This window comes from Lepidochelys olivacea (assembly GCF_965140295.1).
Source record: "Lepidochelys olivacea isolate rLepOli2 genome assembly, chromosome: 10".
In the NCBI taxonomy this organism is placed as follows: domain Eukaryota; kingdom Metazoa; phylum Chordata; order Testudines; family Cheloniidae; genus Lepidochelys; species Lepidochelys olivacea.
This window is the reverse complement of record NC_140420.1, coordinates 77,533,495-77,558,800: the sequence shown is the minus strand read 5'-3', so window position 1 is coordinate 77,558,800 and position 25,306 is coordinate 77,533,495. Positions and strand designations below refer to the sequence as shown.

The 25,306-nt window shown below is 44.6% G+C and overlaps 1 protein-coding gene across 1 annotated transcript in view; it reads right to left on the bottom strand.

Moving 5' to 3' along the window:
• Nucleotides 1–5,454, bottom strand: part of ALDH1A3 (aldehyde dehydrogenase 1 family member A3) — a 50,493-nt gene extending 45,039 nt beyond the window's left edge. The window contains exons 1-2 of the mRNA XM_084642041.1: nt 5,271–5,454; nt 419–523 (exon numbers count right to left, since the gene is read on the bottom strand). Of these exons, the coding sequence (XP_084498167.1) occupies nt 419–523; nt 5,271–5,369 (204 nt within the window). The 5' untranslated portion in view covers nt 5,370–5,454. The remainder of the gene's footprint in view (nt 1–418; nt 524–5,270) is intronic.
• Nucleotides 5,455–25,306: the final 19,852 nt, after the last annotated feature.

Here is a 25,306-nt window from a genome sequence, read left to right as displayed (position 1 = left end):
AGGCTTCATTTTACACATGTGAGTAAACCCACTGAAATCACGGAGCCTGTTCATGTGCGTAAAGCTAAGCAAGTAAGCATTTGCAAGCCGGGGGGGGGGGGGCTGAATTACACCAAATAAGTGACCAAAAAAGGGCTGCAATGGGGCAGTAGGTGTTTAATCAATTACTTCCTTCTAAACAATACTTGGTATCACTCCTAGGATTCAGTTAAATCGTTACAGTAATCACCATCCTTAGCAAAGAAGCAACTCATGATTCTAGCAGAGTGGGACATAACTGATTCTCTCTAATGCATTTGAATGAGCATGCCACAATGGTTAGCTACTACAGGCTTTAAACCTACAGGTGGGCCAACCACATTTTGTAGGAAAAACGAACCCAGGATGCTTTCCTGACTTGTAACCCCGAGAAACTTACCTTATCACCTTCCTCTACATCACAGATTTTCTCAACCGTTGAGGGATTATATGTGGGAAACGTCTTTCCACTCATGGATTCGTGCCATTCGTTGTTAATAAATATCTAACAGGGGTCAAAAAGAAAAAAAAAAAATAGCAAACATACATGTACCATGTGGAAGCTCAAATATCTCTCTCTATGGGCCTGATCCTGCAAGGAGTGGAGAACCCACTGAAGCCAAAGGAAGTCAAGAACATTGAGCAGCTTTGCAGGATTAGGCCCTAAGGGTTCCATTTTTGATTGCAGTTAAACAAAACAAACCGAGGGAAGTACACATACATAGAGGTCCAGTGAAGGCAGTTTTGCTTGACCAAAGAATGCAGGATCAGGTCTGCGCAGTGTAATTCATGTGATTTAGACTTGTGAAATAGCCAGGATTTATTCCATCCCATCTCCTTGGGTCTGGCAAGCAAACACCGAGAGAAATCTACATATTTCAAGCACAAACATTATAGATGTTGGGTATATGCTGCTAATGTTGCTTATTTTGGGCTACTCATCAGTGGTTTCTCCATTAGCATTTTCCACCAGTGAATGTGCAGTATGGACCCAATTTTGCAATGCTACCTCACCCAAGGAGTCCTTACTCACACACGCCCCTAACACTTTGCCAGTCTTTTGTCAATAATCAATTGGAAAAGTTTTGTCTATGGCAGTTTATTCTTATATGCCAATTAAAAAAAAAAAAAAAAAAAACCACACCAAAAGAAGCAAACAAACCCATAAGCCTTTCTATAGCAAGGACAAAGAGTCCCAATGTTGTGCAACTAAAAATGCATTCAAATACTTTTAAAATGATTAAAATTTTGATATTTAGTATGAACTGTGCATAGACACCAGTATAGAATTGATTCAACAAGCATCTGCACTATTCTGACCCAGCTTGACACTATCTGATGCTTTTATTAATGATTCCTTGTAAATAAAATGAGATCAAACAGTCTTTAGATAATGAGCCCTGGTTAATCTTTGCAAGACAGTAAATTATTTTATTTGAACAAAAAAGTGTTTCCCCTTTCCAATGCAACGTACAAGTCTATTGGCACATCAGCTCATGCTAGAGTTCTGTCCCACAAAAAAGAAAAACCAAAAACCCAACCAATCCTGCAGTCTTTGCACACTCAACATGCCCATTGAATTGGATCGCATAGATTTCTTTTCTTGCCCATTTCAAAGCATAATTACTCCTTAACATTAGTATTGAAAATAAATAAATATTATTCTCTGAATACTTCTGCAAAGTGTGTGCAGCACATACTGGAGGAAGCTGCCTATATGTGAACGCGTCTGAAAGTGGATTTTTAGATCCATCTATCCTGGAGGATTTTCCACTTTTTGGGGGGTGGGGGGCAGACGTGGGGGGGCAGAGGTGTCACGATTACCATACTCAGTGTGACAAGACACCAAAATGGAGTTTTGGAAGGGAACTCACCGCACGGGAAGTTTTAAGTAGCCTGGAGCTCACAAATTACAATCCGGCACTTTGGATGTAAACATTTTTAAATGGTAAGAGTGAGCAGGTTTATGGAAGACAAAGGCAAATTTGGGTCTAAAATGGGGAACATTTCACTGCAAACTTGAGAGATACAGGGAGGGGAGCCCATGAAACTACAATGGAATGTTTACAGCTACTAATGAATAGGGCACCATTTTCCTGCATCTATGTGTTAGCATTAATTATGGATTAGGGAGCTGGAGATGAAATCACTCCAGCGAATGGCGGACGCAAAGTGACTGACAGACTCGCCAAGATTCTTTTCACCGTCATACAACTAAGCTTGGTTCTTCCATAAGAAGTCACTCTGAGCGTATGACATGGATCATCACCGCACTCGCTTTCATCTTCATCTCTAGGGACATTATGGAAAGATGATTTGTGAGCGATCATTGCTTCATAAAAGCATCATGCTGATCAATACAAGACTTGGTCTTAAAACCATTTCTCCAGTTCAGTAGCTAGTAGAATTGAAAAGAAGATTCTCACTTTACAGAGGGATGAGTGCTGGTGGGAGACAGCTGCAAACATCTGGGAGAAGTCGATTGAGTTTGCAGAATCCCCCCATAGATGTGTATTTATCATCATTCTAAGCTTAATATTGCCCACAGTTTTCCTCATCAGATGATGTGTTCTGAGCATCAAACCAGAACTTATACTCTAATTAATAACATTTTCCACTTTTGAGACAGTCTATTGGATTGTCTAGACATCTCTAGGGGTCCTATTCTCCACACCCATCTCACATGCAACCGCCAGTGAAGTTAATAAAAGTCTGTCCAAAGTAACATTACGCCATTCTGAAATCAGCAGCAGAAGGTGCAAGTCCCAGGTTAGCAGAAAGCTCAGCTTTTAAAAAGTAACGTAGGGAAAACTGGTTTAAGAAGACGGCTTATCTGCTGACAAATTATTAATAAATGGCTAATCACATTTGGATCCAGGTACACACCAAAGGAACAACTTTCAACTTGAGAAATTAATGCAGTTCAGCTTTATTTGTCCTCTCGCAGCTGGGAGACAAATTATAATGATCTCTTTTATATAATGTAAGCAGCATGAATTCTTTTATATTAACTAAAACATTCTAAACCCCACTAGCCTGTCTAGTCCAGCCGCATAGTTGAAATTAGCAAAGTAAAGGTCCTACGTCAATAGACCTGAGGAGTCCCTCCACTACAGGGAACAGTGCTGTAGGATACTGGTGAAAACAACATAGGGGTTTAACTACCACAATGTGACAATTCCTAAAAAAGGATGTTGAGGTCTGCAATGACGCTCAACTCTATGCCTTAGAAACCAGCAATGAGCAGATGTCTTGGATATCAAGAACAAAGTAGGAAAACCAGGAGTCTAACAAGGGCTTTGGAAGTTTTACATTTCAGTGGCTTGGGATAACCAAGGTGCTTTAAAAGTTTCAGAGTAGCAGTCGTGTTAGTCTATATTCACAAAAAGAAAAGGAGTACTAGTGGTACCTTAGAGACTAACCCAATTTATTTGAGCATCAGCTTTCTGATGAAGTGAGCTGTAGCTCACAAAAGCTTATGCTCAAGTAAATTGGGTTAGTCTCTAAGGTGCCACTAGTACTCCTTTTCTTTTTGTGTTTTAAAGGGAAGCTCTATTGATCGCATAAGAGCGGACTGGACTTTTGGTTGTGTGTTTTTACACTGAAGCCCTGACTTTAGCAAGGATACCAGGAGCTCCCCCCCCCCCCCAGTGTAAAATCAGACATTTTGAGAGGGGTATGATCAGCGCAACCAGCAATTTTGGGTCTGATCCTAAAAGTTGCTGAGCACCCTTCACTCCTAGTGCCTCTGGCAGAAGCTGAGGGCCTTCTGAACTTTGCAACATTGATTCCCAATTCCCTTTCCTATACCATAAATATAGGGTCTGAGCCTGCCATCAACGAAGCCACTGCAAAACCCCCAGTATCCACAATGGGAACAGGACTGAATCCACAGAAAAAAAAAAAACCCTGTTTTTATAGGAATTTTTTTAATCCTCCTCGCAGCTTCACTCTATCCAGATGTGACTTCAATGGAAACTGCTGAGCCCTCTGAGTTCCCAAGAAGTGCTCCATATCTTGGAGGATTGGCTCTTGTATGCCCAGCATACTAATTTGGGAATATGGCCTCACCCTGTTAGTGACCCAGGATGGCACATTAGGTCCATACTCAGTACAAAAACCATTTTCTTCTTCGATAGCAAAATCCCAAAGAACAGGGTGACTAAGCAGTACAAATTCAGGAACACACAGATGCAACTTCATTTGGGGCTGAAGTGAGTCTAATGTGCAGAAGAGGAAAACTATAACTTCAACCTGTAGCAGAAATTGCTAAATCATAAACTTTGGGAGGGGGAAACACCCCAAAAATCAATTTCACTTGATTTCCTGCAGTTGACATGTCTGCAGGAGGCAGGAGACATCCAGTGACAAATATCTTTTTGTATCCCTCCTAGAACCTGCACCTTTCTCCACTTGCTACAAATACCACAATAAACTTCCAGTCTGTTAAAATACAAGAGCACAGACTGAGGTTGTGGAATATCAAGCTAAAACAAAAAAAAAAAAGGAATTAAACAGAACACTGCATGATCAATAAGGATTTAACTGAGCCTCTGAATCACAGCAGACAGGGGGGGAAAATCTGCTGTTAATTAAAAGTACTAGACAGATGTATCCTGCAACAATGGGAAGTGCAACACTTCTGTGTTTGGAGTCCCGCTCCTACAGAGAAGAATTATAACAAAGAAGGGAAAGTTTTTGCAAACTCAGGTTTTGAGGAGGAAATGACCTAATTTTCCCCCCATCTACTCTTTAATCTTATTGTTGACATAATACAACGAAGAGGTGCACAACAATAAGTTTCCTGCCTGAGAGGTCAGACCCTGCGTCCCTGCTTCACCCAGATCTCCCCTGGCATTCAATAAGGATTGAGGGCGTCGCAGGATCAGGGCCCAGTGCATTCTGCGCCGGAGCTGTTTGGTTTTAGACTCAGCTTACATTGATGGGGACATTTAGATTTTGTTTTGCTTTACATCCCCGCTGGCTCCGGACCAGGTTGGCCAGAATCTACGGTCCCAGCGGGCACCCGGAATCCTGGCTAGAATAAAGCCAGGGAGTCTCCCGCGGGGGGGGGGGGGGGTTGTCCATCTCCCCACCCAGCTGGATCTAAGCGGAGTCCCTCCTTGCAGAGCGGGGTCCCCTCTGCCGCGGCGCCCCGCGCCCGGGCAGACTGGGGGAGCTCCTGCCGGGCCATGTGCACCTCCGGCGGGCAGAGCCGGGTCTCGGGCGGCAGGTGCGCGGCGCCGGCTCACCTTGGTGTGCTGGATCTCCAGGTTCTTCACGGGCCGAGGCAGCGCCGGCAGCTTCTTGTCCGGCTGCCCGTTCTCCACCGTGCCGTTCACCGCAGCCATCGCCGGAGGGGGAGGGAGAGGGAGAGGACGGGCCGAGCGCCGCGCTCCGGCCGCCCCGCCGCCAGCCCTGCCTCTGCGGCTGACAGCCGGGCGGCGCGGCCTTTAAGGGCTCCCGGCCGGCCAGCGCCCCCAGGCTCCGCGCGCCGCCCTCGCCACGCCCCCCTCCCTCCCCGGGCACCGCGCGGCGGCGGCGGCGGCGGGGCAGGTACAGCGTCCCCCGGGGGCTCGGCCCCGCTCGGCCCGCTCGCGCTCCCCGTCCCTCCAGCCCGGGGCGCTGCGGAGCCCGCGCCTGCAGCCGCAGCTGGCCCAAGCTGTGGCCCTAGGAATGAGGGCAGGGCTCAAACAATGAGGGTGATTGTAAGGGTCTCCTGGAGGGGGGAGGATGTGATAGCAAATTAACCTACTAACAAAATTGCATGGGTCCAAGAGCAAGCCGGGAACATGCAGCCCTTTGGCTAGGCACGGAGCCCACCAGCTAGGTCTCTCTGGTCTTTTCGGGGCAACCAGAGACCAACCGCGTTCCCCCCCCCTTCCCCCCTTTTAAAAGTTTACCCACTGACTTTGGCTCGCGGCCGGCTTCCACTTTGCTTGGGTGCTGCAGGGTAGGCGAAGAGCTTTGGCAACCTTGAGAACAGTTACACTCATCCCAACAAAAGGGAGAGCTCAGTGGTTTGAGCATTGGCCTAGTTAAACCCAGGATGGTGAGCTCAATCCTGGAGGGGGCCATTTAGGGATCTGGGGCAAAAAGAAGAAAAAAAAGGTCCTGCTTTGAGCAGGGGGTTGGACTAGATGCCCACCTGAGGTCCCTTCCAACCCTGATATTCTATGAACCTTAGCACTTGGCATACATATCCCATCCTCAGCACAGCCATCCCTCCCCCCAAGGTCTGAGATGCGTTAAGACTCGTCTCTAAAGAGATGCCTGGAAGCTATTGACTTGGGCATTTTGGCTCAGGGGAGGGCAGGCAGAGAGTTCTGGAGAATGCCCTGTTGGCAGCTCCTATTTCAAACCCTGAAGATCCAGTTTGGGCACCTCCATGACTGCACGGCCCAGGGAGGACGTCTCTCCAGGATGCATATCACAAGTCATTCATGCCTTTAAGTCAAAACTAAAATCTTAAACACAAGGGTGTGTGTCACAAGGGTGGGGGCCCCTCACCCCTCTATTCCTTGCTACAAACAGCCCTCATGCACACACTGCTGGGGATAGCTCAGTGGGGGGAGGGATAGCTCAGTGGTTTGAGCATTGGCCTGCTAAACCCAGGGTTGTGAGTTCAATCCTTGAGGGGGCCATTTAGGGATCTGGGGCAAAAATTGGGGATTGGTTCTGCTTCAAGCAGGGGGTTGGACTTTCCTGAGGTCCCTTCCAACCCTGATATTCTAGGATTCTATGAAGTTGCTATACAAGCCTTCTCTCCCCCATATGGCTTTCGTCTTCTCCTTAGGCACAAGGCAAGAGATATCACTTTTCTGGCCTTCCCCTCTCCTCCCTGTCCTCACCAGACCAGCTGAATCACATTGTTAATGGGTTAATCATCCAGTCCTTTACCAATTATCTCCTCAGTTTGGCCTATGGAAGGACACTTGCCAAGAGCAGTGAGTCAGCCTCAGGATACTCACAGTCACACCTCCCAAAGCCAAGCAGCAGCCGGTTCACACCCTGGAGAACTGACTGATATATACTCATGAGGAGTAGCTCCACCTAGCATGAGCTGCCACAATCTCTACTAGCTTCAGTTTCCCAGACTAGCCCCACATGTGAAACTCTGACCCTGTTCGCATTGCAGTCCTCTACTCTCAAGGTGATCTCAGCAGCAATGTCCGTATCCCATGTGTGTCTACTGTATTATCTGGGTCTGACTTCAAGCCCAAGCCTGTCTTAGTTGAGACAATGGCAGTTTTGCTGTATTGACTTGAAAGGAAACAGAACTGGGTCCTTCAGCTACAACTCCCTTTGGGAGGTGATCAGCCATTATGTGTGTGCCTCACACCTAGGGCAAGCTATCAATAACATTATATAAGTTAAACATCGGGAGAAGTCCTTTCCTTTAAAGAGCTGTAAGAGACTCAGAACATGTCCAGAGAGTCAGATTTAGGGCTGAATCCTGCAAAGGCTTACCCAGTTGCTTAACTTTACTCACTATAAGTAAAGTTAGGCATGTGTGTAAGTCTTTGCAGGACTTAATGAATACTGAGGGCAAGTCAGTACATGTACATATAGACACACACATTTAGTAAATTCTCCTTGTAGAGTATTTCACATATAAAAATGAAACTCCACCACGCTTATTTTTGTCCGATATAAAATAAATGTTCCATACAACATATTAAGATGAGTCAGGACACCAGAATTACCCTACAAAATGTTTTATGGGGTCTCGAATCTCCAGGAGAAGTCAGGATTTTGCTTTTATATCTTGGCTAAAAGAATAGCACTACCAGTGGTGGTAGGCCTCATAACCTCACGCCAGTCTAATGATTAATACTGATTTAGAAGAGACAGCATGAATCATAAGCATGACTTCCTGTATTCCCTTGGAGATCTTCCATCCAGGTAAGAACCCAGTCGGACACTGCTTGGCTCGGCTCGGCTTGTGAAAGCTGATAAGTAATGCAACATAATATTTTCCACAGCCAGAAGAGCCACATTAGTCACAAATCGCTAGCCAGCTTTCCCTTGGGAGCTGCAAACACTGAAAGGGACAGATGCCTGGCAATAACAAAACCGAGTGCCAATGTGCATTATTTCTAAATAATTTGTGGGGGATATTATTATGTTTTAAATAACTTTTCACTTTTTTTTTTCAGCTATCCTGGTATGTAGGTGTCGCTTTAGAGAATACTGTCGTCAAATGAGTCAGACATAGAAAATTATGGAATAAATTTGTTTATAAACTACCCACCACCTTTGAGCTTGTCACTTCTCATTTAGGCTAGAGAGGGTCAAAGCAAGAATCTCTTAATGAAATCCCAAAATTTTGGTGGTTCTGAGAACGTGGAACTTGGATCCAAACTATCCCTAGTTTTCATTGGGTTTCACTAACACTTGGCTGATAAGATTTTGCAAAGTCAAAATCATCCTAGCTTGCCTGTTGCAAGAGTTGAACAAAACCATGACCTTTTGGGTGGAGCAGGTCTAGAGTCCATTTTATCAGGACAAGCCTTGATTTCAGACTGGTTTTGCAAAACTAAAACCTGCGCTCGCTGGCCCATCTCAGTGCTGAAGATTTTTTTGGTCCCCCATAAATTGCAATTCCCAACTGGGCCAGTAGATGCCATGGGACTATGTGAGCAGTCCTTACCTTAGACCTTAGTCCATCCCATCCGTTGATGGCAAATGTGGGTAGCCCAATGTGCAGCCTTGCCTGTCAGCTGCCCTTCACTCCAAATCTTCACATTTCATGTTGAGGTGCTTGATGACTGTTCATCTCCATGTTATTCGCAGTCTTCCTCTCTTTCTTCTTGCGTTTTCTGGCTTCCATTCAAGGGCGGTATTTGGTAAGCGTTCTTTTTCCATTCCAGCACATGTCCCAGCCACTGAGGTCTTCTTTTGTAGAGGATTTGTGAGAGGGTACTTTGTCCAGTAATTTTTCTGGCTTCTTCATTAGTCTTCCTATCTCTCTATGTTATTCCCAATATTCTTCTCAGACGTGTGATAAAATACATCCAGCTTTTGCGTATCTTTCTTGGTAAGTTACTGTCTCTCACTGATCTATGTTGTGATGGCGATAATTACTTTGTTCATGTTCAGTTTTGTCTTGAGGGAGATGTTTCTGAGTCTTCCAAATGCCACATTTGCCTTTCCGATTCTTCTTATTATTTACTCGGAACTAGTACCATCTTGGCTGATGCTACTTCCAAGATACATAAAATTATTCACCTTCTCCAGTTTCCTCCTCTTCAATTTTGATTTCTGTCCCTGTAGTCTCCATTAACATGACTTTACATTTCCATTACTTCTTTTAGTTGATTTGTGCATTTTTGTAGTCCGTTGGCACCTTCATTGATACAAGCGATGTAGTCAACAAAGTCCAGATCAAATAGCCTTGAATTGTTCCATTTTAGGCCATATGTATCACTGTTGCATTGTTTTAATCCATAGTCGATGACTAGCGTAAATAAAAAAGGAGATATGACACACCCTTGCTTTACACCTGTCTTGATGCTGAATGGCTTACTCAATCCATTTTAATGCAGCATTTTGAGCTGGCATAGAATGCCTTCATAATGTTGATTAATTTTGTTGGAATTCCATATTGTTCCACAATTTTCCACATTGTTTCTCTGTTTACACCATCGAATGCTTTTTGAAAGTCCACAAAATTGATGACAAGACTGCCTTGGAATTCAATTGTGTTCTCAATAATCCGTTTCAGGGTGAAAATAGCATCTGTACACGATCTCCCTTGTTTAAATCCAGATTGTTGTTCACGTAGGATGGTATCCATCTTTTCTTTCATTCTGTTCTGTTGCTAATACTTTTCAGTTGTTACTCCCCTCCAATCTGAACAATTGTTTAGATTACCTTTCTTTGGTAACTTGATTATGATACCAAGGGTCCGTTTTTCCGGCACTTTCTCCTCCATCCATATTTTGTTGGACAGCGAACAGATGATTGATTCCACATCTTCACCTCCATATTTAAGCATCTCAGGATGAATGCCATCCAACCCAGGTGCCTTGTTGTTTTTCAGCTTCTGCAATGCTTTTTTTACTTCTTCAATTTTTACCTCAGATAAACCATTAGACCTAGATATAGATGTATCATTGTTAAATTCCAGTCTTGTAATTGGTTCTGGTTGGTTTAGCACTTTTTTGAAGTATTTTCCCACTTTGTTTTCTTCAAGATCTTTAAGGGCCTCAGACCTGTTCTTGACCTCTCTCTGGTACTCTTTTTGTATCCTGCAATCTTGTAGTTTCTGTGTATTGAGTAATCGGAGTCTGGGTTCTTTCTTTTTGAGCGCTTTAAATTTCAATTTGATGTTTGCTTTCAGCAAGTAGTGACCGCTCCCTATATCTGCTCCTCTGAATAATCTTGTGTCTAACACTGATGTTTTCCACCTCTGACTAACACAGCTATAGTCAATCTCATTTTGTGTATGGCCATCTGGTGAAATCCATGTCTTTTTGTGTTGGAAGAAAGAATTGCAGATGCTAAGATTGTTTTCGGCACAAAATTCAAGATGTCTTGTGCCATTGTCTGTCGTTGTTCCAGTTGTATGGGGGCCGATGACTGTTTCCCAACCTCTTCTTTCACTTCTGATCTGGGTATTAAAATCTCCCGTAACCAGGACAAGATTGTGGTTTGGTGTTTCTTTCATTACACCGTTCAATTCTGTATAGAACTGCTCTTTGTTCTCTTCATCTGCATTGCTTGTTGGAGCATATGCCTGGACTCTGGTGCACTTAATGTGCCGAGAGTGGAATTGAGCTGCCAGTAGCTTATAGGATATTAGCTGCCAAGTCAGAAGCAATTTCTTTGCAGCAGTATTCATGAGGATTCCTACACCCCTCTCATATTTGTTTCCACCTGAATATAACATTGTTTTTCTCCAAATGTTATCATACCTTGATCTTTCCATCTAACTGCACAAAGTCCTAGGATGTCAATTTTATATCTGTCCATTTCTTTAATTACCTGTGCTAATTTCCTGCACCATTTAGAGTTTGTACATTCCAGGTAGCTATGGATGTACTCTTTTTGGCCGTCAGAATTTGGACTATCGAGTGGGTGACTTCCCGATGGATTTGATTATCCACCGTCATATGCAGAGGAAGTTAACTGGATAAGGTCTGGCCAGAGGGAATGCATTAGAAAATTGGTAGAGTGGAAAGCACACTATTAGAATTAATCCATTGCCCTCGGTCTTTATTTTGCCTACCAGGACTGCTCAGCTGAAGTGCCAAGTATGAGTGTTATAGCGGGACAAAATATCTGGGGGAGAAGTAGGAAGAGGAAGAAGAAATTCCAGAACAATCTAACGAGTCATGCCAGTGGGTCACCCCTGATGGAGTGAAAACAAAACAACGTGTATTTCACAGCATAAAGGGAGATGGTCTATTTATACGCCATTGTTGGGAGAGTATTTTAGTCATACCTGGTTTGTTCTTTGTGTGAATTTATGGCTATTTGGGGGGAGATGTGTTTAAGGCAGATGTTTTGCATGCTACTGGTTCTTTTAAAAGGTGGTTTGGAATTAACATGAATATAGGGTATGAGCTGGTGACATAGAAAGGATGGGCAGAAATCATGCACTTTGACCAGCCACATTTATGTGTAGCCTTCTGGTATAACTCCCCTAATAACACCACCAATAAGAACAATAAAAACTTCTTCACCTTCAAAAACAGATCTAAAAACATGTATTGATCCCCTTGTGACGCAGGCAAGAATGACCACCCCCCTTTTACTCATAGGGAACACAAGACACAGAAGGACCAATGCAGACCTGGCATAAGTGGGCACAACTCCCCTCAGTTCAACAGGAGTCGTATTTATTTGTGCCAGTGCTTGAATTTCATCCAGAGAGTTTGGGGCTGGGTCCTGCCAGCTGTTGAGATGCCTTCAGTAGGAGACGGGGGTCAAACTAATTGAGTCACCCATGGCCATGCAGCAAGTCTGAGGCAGAGCCAGGATTCAAACTCGGGTGGTTTTGGTTCTCAACCCTACACTCAGTGCAATAAGACCAGGCTGCCATTTAGATGGTGAAAAATGGGTAAGCTCATAATTGTTCATAGATGTGTCAGAAGTAGATGTAGCAGGAAGAGACTATTAAAATAAAGGTCACACCACTCTTGACTCACCCTATTACATCCAACCACTGCAGCAATATTTACGGATGTCTGCAATACCTCCGGCATAGCCTGATGCCTTAAGGGTGACAGCTTCAGCTCTGGGTTGCTTTGTTGGTTTGCATTGTTGCAGAGCCACGTCTCTCAACACTTTTCTCCCATCTCCTCTCAGTCATCCAGCACTAGCTCCTTTGCCTTCTTGGTGCTGGGTCACAAGCAGACTGATCTTCCCGCACTGCCGCCAGTTAGACCTGAACACACCTTTGTGCTTCAGTTTTGTCTACCTATGCCAGGAGGGTGAGCTCCTGGTGGGTGTGCCCCTGTCACTTCAAGGGACGGCGCACTCAGGCCGTGAGACAGCCATGGCTATCTATGCCTCAAGGGCTGCTGGAATTAGATCAAACTACCTCAGGGAGGCATTTTCACCAGGTTTTCCACTCTCGTTTAATCTTACTGTGGTGGATTTTTGCCTACAATTGTTTCTTGCATCCTGAGTACTCATCTCACAGCTCCTTTGCTTTTTTCCAGGTTCATTTACTTTGTATCCAGGAGAACTGACAGGGAAGGCCCTGTGGATCACTCTCTCAGCACAGTGGTGCTGGGGAACTTAGATGGCAATGCCTGGAAACAAATTTGGCATAAACATCTGGCCCATTGGCTGACTAGGGAATTGACTATAGGATAAATTAGTTTAACTTCAGTGTAGCTATGCTGATTTACATCATCTGAAAACCTGGCTGTGTCTAATGGAGGTGACACCATTCTGGATCAAGAGGCAACGTTGGACATCAACTTGTATGGTCTATTGTTCTTAGAATTCTTATTCTTCCACCCCACTGATGTAACAGCATCCATTGTAACAGTTCTATGACTGAAGGCAAAAGTTTCCCTACTCCCCCAACAAAACAAATCATGTTCTAAGGGTGAGAAGATGCAATGAAACAACATGGATATTGCTAGGATGCTAGCAGTAAAACATGAGACAGTCTAATCTCAGTCCTAAATGCAAAGCAACCATTTGGTTTGCAAAATAACCTTTTATAATTTACATTGTGTTTATCTAACTAAGCAACAGATCTGGTCAAAATCTTCTTCTTTCAACCAAATCACAGGCATGGAGCCATGCTTTCTGAAGACTAGAAGTGGCCTTCTCTTTGGTGTTCTGGTCCCCACAAATATTTTGTGAAATAGGTAGGGAAAGAATAAAACAGCAAACATATTTGACATCTCACTAGGGTGACCAGATGTCCCGATTTTTAGGGACAGTCCCGATTTTTGGTTCTTTTTCTTATATAGGCTCCTATTACCTCCCACCCCGTTCCGAGTTTTCACACTTGAAGTCTGGTCACCCTACCTCTCACATACTGAAGGAGTCTTTAATTCCCTCCTCCCAGCCCTTGTCTTTGCCTGCACCAGTGTTTGAGGAAATGGGAGCATGAATGGAAGTGAATATTGTTCTTGGGGTGGGATAACCTCTCTTTTAAAATGTGGAGCACACTCTGAAAAAACCTGAGAACTCATGTTATAAACCATTCAATGTGGTCGATACTGTGAAGCTACAGCAAACATGATTTGTAAACTTGGAACCACTTCCTGGATTGATCCAGCAATCTAGACCAGGGCATTATTTTGCCTGCAAAAGCTGGCTGCATATTATCTGCAGGCAAATACATATTATATAATAGAAGAGATTACATTGCTATAGATATTAGACTTATCCACTTCAGAGTGGTAAGAGGTCTTGTAGGCGGGTGCACAGTGTTGTAAGCACTGGATGCCTACTAAGGATCTTAGGATCCTAAAATATGCTTTTCCCTTCAGCTCCTCTTCGTTCTTATTCATGATCACATCTGCTCTGGGCCCAGTGCCCCACAATTTGCCATGAACGCCTCAGTGCACATAGGCTTGCACAGCTGAACAGTTTACAATGCAACGTGCCCAGTGCCATTACCTCGTCTCCCTCCCCAAATCAAGCTGCTGCAAACATAATCATTTGACTTTGTCACATTATTAGTGAGTAGCAGCAGACAGCTCACCCGTCCCAGGTTTTCCCATCAGAGAATGTTGCCTGCTGCAATCATGCAATTAGAAAATCACAGAATAAATTAGGCAAACAAATAGTCTTAAAGAAGATACCCTCTCAGGCCCTGATCCTGCAAACACATCCTGCTTAACTCTAGGCACGTGATCAGTCCCAACTGACTTCACATTAAAGTTAAGCATGTGCTTAAGTTGCTGCTGGATCAGGGCCTTAATGTCGAATTGCCAAATAAGAGGCATGTCTCCCAATTCCATCAGCAGTAATAAATTATTATTAACACCACATTTAAAAAAAAATCCCCCTAAAACGAGTCTTTGAAAATAGCAGTGGGGCAGAAACTAACCAGTAAGTCCACTTGGGACAGACAATGACCCAGGAATGGTTTGTTCTTGGACAACACATTATTCCGGTCTTATGAAACACAAACATTACAGGGAGATTTTAAAGATTTATCTGCTTGGTCCTGAGCAAGGGTTTTTGTTTCATGTGTGTGTGTCTTTGTCTTTGCACAGCTACTCTTTCTAGCTAGTAAATACATATTTATTTTCTTCCCCTTCTGGGCCTAGCCCATCCCTTCCTGGCCTAATTCAGTTTTCTTTTCTTTTTGCTGCTACCTTTTTTATTTCAAGGTCTGGCCCTGTCCTCTGAGGGTCGGGGAGGAGGTATAATTTCCCCCTACATTATGATTTTAGGACTGTCCTTTTGCATTGGCACTCCAGTAAATAAAACACTTAAAAGCCAAGAACTTGTCCATTGGGCTCCATGATCCCACCCTGCACTGGGATTGATCTATTTCCGCTCCTAGGTGGGGGTGATGAACACAAGAGGAAACAACTGTGTCCTGCAATAATAAAGTATGAGTCCCTGCTTTCATTTCCAGGGAGGGGAGTAAGGAGAGAGAGTGTCCGAGAGAGAAAGAGAGAGAGAGAGAAAAACCCACCCAGTTTTAAGTGATTATATTACACACATGTTAATGACGGCCCTTTCCCCCACTCCCTGCCTCGTTAACAAAGGCCCCAGCCTGGCCACCGAGCGCAATCGGTGCCCCCACTCGCCAGCCCCATGCGGCAGAGTGATAGAAAGAGTGACAATAATTCATTTCAGGGCAAAATATTTACACTGTAAAGGAGCCGTTTTGATGCGGTGCCCCATGGGAGCGGGGCCCTGATTAGCGCTGACTGCAGCTCTCAGAAGGTGGGGTGGGTTCCGAGGGTCTCTGGGGCGGATGGTGTTTGCACCTGGGTCTGATGAAGTTTAATGGACTTTAACACATGCAAACAACTGCTTTTGTTCCCGGGGACAAAGGCTTTCCCAGCTCAGGCCTGGGTCCCCAACACTGGTGGCATTGTTTCCCCTCCATTGCCTCTTGTCACTCTCCTTGTCAAAGTTTAATTAGGACAACGAGCTTTTCGCAGGCTCATTTCGCACTTCAGCAACTTTCCAACACTTCCCTAACGAGGAGAGAAGGGTCTGGAGAGATCTGGGCTTTGGGAGGCCCCACAGGAGCTGTGCGCAGCGAGGGAGAGGCCAGGATCCAGCCCAAATGGAGACCTGCTGTGCTCCAGGGAGGTGTATGTGATCAACCGGTCTCAGATCCAGATCCCTGCACCACAGACAGCGTATACATGTGTAATAGCCGTAGGGTGACCAGATAGCAAGTGTGAAAAATTGGGATGGAGGGTGGGGGTGGTCATGGGCGCCTATATAAGAAAAAGCCCCGAATATCAGGACTGTTGCTATAAAAATCAGGACATCTGGTCACCCTAAATAACCAGTGTATGTATGTCTGATAAACCAGAGTCCCACCTAGCCCCGGATCCCTGCAGAACTCTGCACAGTTTGGGAATTCACACCCTAGCTGTCCTGGGAAGTTTGGTTCTTTCGCATTTCGGGAGGTATTTTCCATTCCCCTTTAGACCACCTCCCCATATCCTGCACTCACGCTCCTGCCCTTCTGGATTTTTAAGCCACCCTCAAAGCACAGTCAAAGGCCTGGTTGACACGACCCGGTTGGGTTGACGTATGCTGCCTTACGTCAACCTACCCGTGGACGCGCCTTCACTTAAATTTGGCTTCCGCCAACCTAAGTGCCGCTCTACGCGGATTTAGTCCCTGAGCGGCACAGAGTCACGGTCAATGTAGTTAGAGCAACACCGTCTCAGCGTAAACACTGTGTTGCTTACGTCGACTGTTACTGGCTTTCAGGAGCCATCCCACAATCCCCCACACAGACCATCCAATCGATAGACGCGCTCCTGGGGAGGACGCGCACCACCGACACAAGGAGACAAAGTGCACACACAAGCAGAAGTGTGAGTTAGGTCGACATAATATTGTAGTATAGACATGGCCAATGTGTTTCCCAGATCTCCTACTCCATACATCTGCCCCCATCCTCCTCTCCTGCTTTTAACCTGGGCATGAGAAAGGACTGGCAGAGGGACATGGTTACCAAGGCTAGGGAAACCATCTTTATGCCTATTAAGGAAAGGCCGCCTTTGCTTCAAACACAAACCGGCCCACAGAAACCACCTGCTGTTAATGTGCCAGGGTATCCGAGCTGCAGCCAGGCCCCCTTACAAAGGATTGGGATTCAGGATAAACTGAGGATACAGAAATCCTCTCTGAAGAAATAAAGGAAGGATGAAGCTCTGGCATTAAAAGGTGATCTCTCTATATAAGGAGACAAGACCCATTTCCCAGGGGCTGGCTGAAGAAGCCATTTGTTTATTGTTCCTGGGCCTGATTTACCCGTCAGGAAAGATAAACCCTTGAAATACTGGGCAGCACCTCAGGGAGAGCAACTTGCCAGTGCTTCAGAACCCACCCGAGCACTGAATGCAGTTTCAGAGCCTCAAAGGCCGTATTTCGGTGCCTGCCTCCCAGGGATTTAGACACCTATTTACCTCTGAGGATTTGGGCCTCTCTCTGTCCAAACCTCAGGGTCAGCTGGAGTGAAAACCCTCCCCAGTTACAGGGATTATGTCTTGCTGCTCAAGCCAGTAAAACCCTATGTGTTAGTGTAAAGGCCTGGTGTGGGACTGCCAAATCTCACACCTCCTGCAGCACTCCCCCGGTTGGGTCAGAATTCTCAGTGCTCAGCAACAGTCAAAAAGGCTAACAGAACATTAGGAACTATTAGGAAAGGGATCGAAAATAAGACTGAAAATATCATAATGCCTCTATATAAATCCACAATGTGCCCACACCTTGAATACTGTGTCCAGTTCTGATCGCCCCATTGCCAAAAGGATACAGTGGAACTGGAAAGGATTCAGAGAACAAAGATGATCAAGGGTAGGAACAACTTCCATACAAAAAGAGAGGCTAAACAGATCTGGGCTGTTCAGTTTAGAAAAGAGGCCACTGAGAGGGCGATATGATAGAATCTATAAAATCATGAATACTGTCAAAAAAAGTGACTAGAGAAGTGTTATTTACCCTTTCCCACAATACAAAAACCAGAGGTCACCCGATGAAATTAATAGACAGCAGGTTTAATACAAGCATATTGAAGTACATTTTCCACACAGCACACAAACGAGCATTGGCCTGCTAAACCCAGGGTTGTGAGTTCAATCCTTGAGGGGGCCATTTAGGGATCTGGGGCAAAAATTGGGGATTGGTCCTGCTTTGAGCAGAGGTTGGACTAGATGACCTCCTGAGGTCCCTTCCAACCTTGATATTCTATGATTCTATGATTTTCCAAAGTACCTAAATCCCTTTTTGGGGGGAGGGATAACTCAGTGGTTTGAGCATTGGCCTGCTAAACCCAGGGTTGTGAGTTCAATCCTTGAGGGGGCCATTTAGGGATCTGGGGCAACTATGGGGGTTTGGTCCTGCTTTGAGCAGGGTGTGGGACTAGATGACCTCTTGAGGTCCCTTCCAACCCTGTGATTCATGGTGCTGTACTAACCTATGGAACTCATTGCCAGGGGACATTCTGATAGCCAACAGTATAACTGGGTTAAAAAAAGAACTAGGTAAGTTCAAGGAGGATAGGTCCATCAATGGCTATTAGCCAAGATGTACAGGGATGTACCCCATGCTCAGGCAACCCTAAACCTCTGACTGCCAGAAACCAGGAGGAGAAGACCAGGTGGAACTCCCCAAAATTGCCCAGTTCTGAGCACTTCCCCAGAAGATTTGGTGCTGGCAACTGTCAGAGACCAGATACAGGGCTAGATGGACCATTGGTCTGACCTAGTATAGCCATTCTTATGTTAACTGCATCTTTCCCGAGGGAGGAAGGCGTTCGCACAATGCTCCAGGGAGACCATTCAAAACTCAATCACCATTTAGTAAAACAACCCTCATTCTAACTGGCCCAAATGACATACAGGAGTCAATGAGCTCACCCTAAAATGACTTGCTCTGTGCAGGGAAGTAGGAACATACTGGGTTTGGGATGCTCTCCTGGTAGGTGTGTCTTATTAAAACAATTAAAGAAATAAAAGTCAGGGAGGCCCAGATCCACAAAGGTATTCAGGCTCCTAACTTCTAACGATTTCAGTGGAATTTAAGAGCATAAATACCTGAGGATCTGAGCCCTAATGTCTAGGTACCAATGAAGCTCAGCGTATCTGCTTCTGCAGATAAGGAAATTGAACAAAAGGATACTGCAGTTGTGTGTTCAGAGAAAGGCTTGATGCTGTTCTCCCTGAAGTTAATATGCCACTGACTTCAGTGGCAGCAGCAAAGGTCCTTTGATTTCATTTACAAAAGCAGAGTGATCTAGAGCATGCAGACTGGATTGAAACAGGATACGTTTAATTCCATCCACAATAGCAGTGTCTGGTGTAGACAGGGCTTCAGGGAAAGTAGCTCTGTGCTGGGCTATAGCTTAGGTTCAGGACTAAGCAACTTGCTCAAGATCACACAGAAAGCCTCTGGGGGAAATGTCTACATAGGGATAAAAGACCTACGGCCTGGCAACAGCTGACTCAGGCTCACAGGGCTAAAAATCACTGTGTAGACATCCAGGCTTGGGATGGAGCCTGAACTCTTGGACCCTCCACCTTTGCAGGGCCCCAACCTGAGGCCAAACTCCTACACAGCAATTTTTCACCCCCCGCCAGAACCTGAGTCAGCTGACCAGGGCCAGGCCTGGGTTTTTTAATCTCTATGCAAACATACCCTGGGAGAGCAGGGACACAAGTCTTTGGCCTGTGCCCTGACCATGGGAACATCCTTCTTTGTGCATCAGGTGCAACTGCATGGTCTTCAGACATTCCAAGCTATTAATCAGAGGAGCTGATTCTATGTCTAAAGTCTTGTGTTTACACACAAATGTAGCTAGTTGAGGTCCTCCCTAGGTGTAGGGTGTAGTGTTGATTTCAATTAGCTGCACAGACATCAAAACTATCTGCAACTTGCCTCCCCTAGGATTTTACAGCAAGATAGGTATTGCAATGTTCAAACCACACCTTTTTGGCACTGAAGACAGTGTCACAAAAAAGTGTCCTATTTTGATTTAAAAAAAAAAAATTATTAAAGACAGGCTAAAACAAAACTTTAATTCTGAAATTAGTGTCCACAGACACACCTGCACTGAATTAGCAAAAGATTATTCATTATAGTTATTTTGGTGCAAGTTTCTGTTTGGAGCAGCCATAATACACTCAATGACTCCTTTACGGTGCTTAGATGCAGCCTGGAATGATGATATCTCGATCTTCTGGACTCTCCTCAGTGACAAGTGAATAAAAGCCTTTCTTTGAACAATCAACATTGGAATCTACAACAGGGCCAAATTCTGTCCTGTTAACTCCTTTACATGGCAGTAAAACAGGAGAGACTCCACTGAAGTTAGTGAGCTAAATCCTGCTTTCAGTGAAGCCAGCATAAGACTGGAGTAACTCCAATAGGCAATTAAGTTACTCCAGATTTATACCCATGTAAATGAGGATGGAATTTGGCTCAGTGGAGTCACACTGGTGTAAAACAGCTGTAACAGGAAAAATTAAGCCAAGCAGGATACTGAAGGTGTGGCTACAACTGCACACGGCTGGTAGTGGTGTGTAAGGAATGTAGAGCTACACCCTGCAGTGAAAAGCAGGCTGCATCCACATTGCCATGTGTAGCTACACACATCAGTGAAAGGATCTAAGAGTGGGGAAAGTCCCCAAGACTTTCCCCACTGCTGGAGTCTTTCCCCAGTGCCAGAGCCTTTCCCAACAGTGAGGAAAGACTCCAGCTGCAGGACACTACATGGCTAAAAAATTTCAGTGTAGACGGGGGAGGCAGTCCTTGGGTGTGTAGAGAGCCATGTAGGATACGTACCCATAGGGTTCAGACATGTCTTTGCTCACTCACGGTCTACACTGCTGTTTATACCCATTCTAGGGAGATGTGCAGTGTCTGTGCGCTACAGGCTGCTGAAAGGAGTGTACAGTGTAGACGTACCCAAAGATACAGAAGAGGGCTAGGACAGGGTATGCTATAGCCAGGAGGAAAGATGGCTTAGTGGTTAGGGCATGACCCTGGGATTCAGAAAACAGGTTCCATTCTCAACCCTGCATCTCGCTCTATGACCTTAAGCGAGTCACTTAGGATCAGACCCTCAAAGCTACTTCGTCTCCTAACATTCATGGATTTCAATAGCTGTTAGGAGCCTAACACCTTTGAGGGTCTGTGCCTCACTTTCTCAGTTGTAAAATGGGGATAGTAGCATTCCCAGGCCCCATGGTGTGTGTGTGTGTGTGGGGGGGGTATATTAAAGATTGTGGGATGCTCAGCTATTACAGTAATAGAGGGGCACATAAATACCTTAGATAGCAGGTGAAGTAACTGCTGGTCCAGTTGCATCTGAATAATTCTCTCTCCCCTGGATTTTTTTTCTGTCCTGCATGCACTGGATCAAAGTCCAGCCCTACTAAATTCACTTATAATTCACTTATCCCTGCAATTGGGCTTTCAGATCAGGTAGCAATGTGGCCACCTAGTCATTGCTGCCTGACAGTCCCTCGATTAAAAAACAACTAACTAATCATCAGCGGGGGCTAGGAAAGCAATCCTAGCCCATCTCAAACACCAGCCACAGCAGCGGTCACAGGTAAGGAGGGTGAAATGGAGCGAAGCCAGTAGAAACGGGGGCGGAGGGAGAGAAGAGGTGAGCGGGGAAAGGAAAAGGTGACTTTGGAAAATAACTGGAGAAGCTCAAGGCAAAGCAAAGGAATCCAGCCAGCAGAGGCTGATGCTTAACCAGACACCGCACATTGGAAGAAGGCAAGAATTCTCCCTCCAGATACAAAGATCATGCGGAACGGAGCGAGTTACTAACCAGATCCATGTTTTTAGGGTGTGAGCTTCATTTGCAAGGGACACCAAAGGCCGAGACGTGCAAATCTCCCCTAATAAGGGAGCAGACGCGTCCACTTACACGTGTTCGTACCTGGGGAAATCGGGAGCCTGCCTGGTCCTCGTGAATTGGATGCATTCAGACAATGATCGGACCTTTCCAAAGCACTGGTCTGGCTTAACAAGGCAACTATGGTTGGACCATATCAGAGGGCGGGTGGGGGGCACGGGAGAGTGGCTGGAATTAGCCAGCGTGTCCAAGGGTCCCACATGAGGAAAACCGAAGTGGGGGATGAATGGGGCTTTGAGGTCATTATTAGCGGGAGCCCCAACAGAACCCTGTAAATCTGCCCACACGGAGTAAATGCACTTGCAAAAGAACAGCCCAGATGAGACACCACTTGGGACGGACAAGGACCCAGTTCGGGGTGTAAATCCCGGTAGTCTCGAATTAAAGGCGAATCATCCCGTTTCTATGCTGTTCTCTGGGTCAGAGCAGGAGCCGAGATCTGCGCTCCCAGTGCCCAGGATTCATTAGCTGCTAGCCTCCCAAAAACATCCCGCAGCTCTGTGCAGTTTCTCCAGAAGGAGGGGGACTCCAGCACCCCCACCGAAGGGTTTCTTAAAATCTATGCTCCTACCTGCAGCAAAGGGGAATCAAGTCGGAAGAGCCGCGGTGAATGAGCGCCGCGTATTTAATGGGAAACTAGAACAGGTGTGGATTCGAATCAGGGGTTGGGGCGCCGGGAATGCGCGTTTCCCCGACCCCTTTTCTCAAGCCCACCTGCCCGTCTTCATTCCAGAGGAGCCTGGTGGTTTTGTATGGGATGCAGTGGTGACCTCTGGACAGATTTTAGGAAAGAAAGAGAAAAAAGCAAGCGAGCAAAAAATTATTAGAAACCCGATTTCCTGTGGGTTGTTTTGTTTTGTTTTTTTTAAAAAAAGATCGATCCATTGCAAACAGCCTTTCCGCTCTAGGGCTCCTCTTTCCACGCACTCCCCCAAACAAATTCTGCCCCCAAAGCTTAGTTTATCTTTTAAAAACAAAAAAATCCAGTCCTACAGATGGTTTAATTTACCCCTCCACGGTGGCTAACGACTGGAAAGTGACAACGCTTCCTGCAAAGGGAGTTTGCTCCTTTTAAACTCTTCTCCCGAGTTAGCTTTGAATTGAACCGGCGCGCAGGCATCGGCCCCGGGTCCCTTGCTGTTCTCCTGGCCAGCCCTGCTCCTCCCAGCAGCAGCCTCCAGCCCAGGAATCTTGCTGTGAATTTCGACGCAACGCTTCACTTACTGTCACCCCGGAATTATTTCCTGAAGTTTCTGAAACACCGTTGATTTTAAAAATCAGGACTCAACATTTATTTCAATAAGGAATTCTCTCTCTCTCTATTTAAAAGACCCTGACTAGAGGATAGGGCCCTCGGCAATTAGAAATGAGTTGTGTGATTGCTAATATTTTTGTTTTATTCAACTTTCCTTTGTACATGCTCCCCAAAGGTGTTGCAATATAACCCCAGTATTCACTGAATGGGACTGTTGTCAGTAATACTATGAGAGACCAAACTAAGTTACTGATAACACAGGAAAACAACAGGGATATTTTTTCCAGATCATTTTAGCCATGCATAACAACATTTTACAATAAAACCGCAAAAATTATTTTAATTTTTCGGTTCCTAGCTGCAGTCTATGTAGGTTACCATTTGAATTGTATTTTTAAATGTATTTTATTTGTATTTGTTACTAATCTTTTGTTCAGATCATTTGGCATTAAACTTTTTATCCTTTTCTGGACAATCCTGACCTGGCTTTGCATATCTCCCTCAAGCCAGTCAAAACCCTTTTTTATATTCAGAAGAAAACTGTAAACAAAGCATATATATCTTTTATGGCAGGATTATATTAACCCTCCAAGTTTCCTGTTTGACTAACTTTACAGAGGTGTCTTTCATCATTCCAGTAAAAGCTCAAGATTGCAGTTCAGAATTTAGCCTTGCAACCTTGTCTTTGTTGGAGGGAGGGGGTGCGTGTGTCTAAAATATAAAATTTATATTTCGTTGTTAGGTTTCCTTTTAGACATAAATATGTAGACACTGAAGTTAAAAAGTTCCAGATTTGCATAATTCAAAGAAAGCTTTGATTTTAAAATAACTGTTGGCAAGAAATATTTCCTTAGTCTGTTTTAACTGCTTTGATTGCTCAGGAAATCATCCAAATAGCTAAACTACTGATTTACTTTAAAAAACAGCAACAAAACCCCACACAAATAAAAAATTAGACTGTGGTTTCATTCCAAATTGTGGCTGCATTTCCCCCAGATAGAGTTTGATGAGGAGCTTTGTTTTGTTTTGCTTAACCATTGCAAATCCCTGTTTTAAAGGCACATCCTAATGATCTAATTACACTGTTTGTGAGAGATTTGGAAAGCTCAAGGAATTATTTCAGTGCAAAGGGATTTTAAAAACCACAAAGTATGCATTAAAAAAAAAAAAGTACCCCAAACACCTAATTAGATCATTACCCAAGGAGCCATTTTACTCTATTGGGTATAGTACACAGTTTATAACCTTCTCTGACCACAAATATATTCAGTAATTACCTTTTCTCCCTCACAAGGGGATGAGCTAAGAATGGAGTGTGATAAACTTCATTCTGTTTCTTGGCTGTTGTCAGTATAACCTTGATGTTTGTTGGTATGTACTGAATGAATGGGGACAGTTTGACTGCTGGTTCCTCGCATTAGCGGCAAACATTTCCTCTCTGTGTGTTTTAAATATGTACTACAGCCGTAAATTTGGTTGCTAGAGATTGTTATCCCAAGAATACAAATTGGTGGGGTAGGGAAATTGGTTTTGCCTGTTCCTATACTATATGTTATATCCAGAAAGGTGAAAAGTGCTTACAAATCTGGAAGGGGTTTCTATTGCCAGGTTCTGTGATATTGGATACTACATAAAAACTGAAAAAGCCAAGAAGATAGACACAGAAACACACAGACAACCATCTGTATATTTTGTTTCAAAGGAAAATCTCTGCTCTTGTCCCTGGTTCTGTTAGGCCTTGGATCCACTTAAATGGTAAAGTGACAGCATCCGATGAAGTGAGCTGTAGCTCATGAAAACTTATGCTCAAATAAATTGGTTAGTCTCTAAGGTGCCACAAGTCCTCCTTTTCTTTTTAAATGGTAAAGCAATTCAGATGAATCCAGCTATAGAAGGTAGCTCCTAAGTAATTAAACTGGGTCCCCAAGTTTGATACAAAGCATAGAGGAAAATGTTCAAATCCTTCCTAAAGTTTCTCCCATTTCCTATAGCAGATAACAGGATTGCTGGCATGAGTAAGGTGTAGAGTTATCACTGAGATTCTTCCTTGGAGCATTAGAAAGGGAGGCAGGATTCAATAAATATACAAGCTTACGTTTATGTGTTGAACAGCTGTTGGTAGCTGGGTAAAGACTGAAGATATACAATGTACAGATACTCCGTAATATACAAATTGCTTTAATCTGAACAAATACATGAAGGCTAGTCCCATGCCAAACTATTGGGGTTTGCTTCATGAGAACAGATGGGTCTGAAATAAGATCGTCTCTAGTATTCCTAGGGAAAATGTTTGCTATTTCACTTGGCAAACAGAGCCAGTCTGCTGTGAAAACAATGAAAAATCCCATCCCGCCTGGACAAAATAGTGAATTCCCCCCCCCCCCATCCCCGCCGGTAGTATTGCAGAGAAAAAGGGTTTGGTGGTGAATTGTTTCTTCCAGCTCGTGTGATCAATCTTTGATATTAGTTGAAAATGAAAA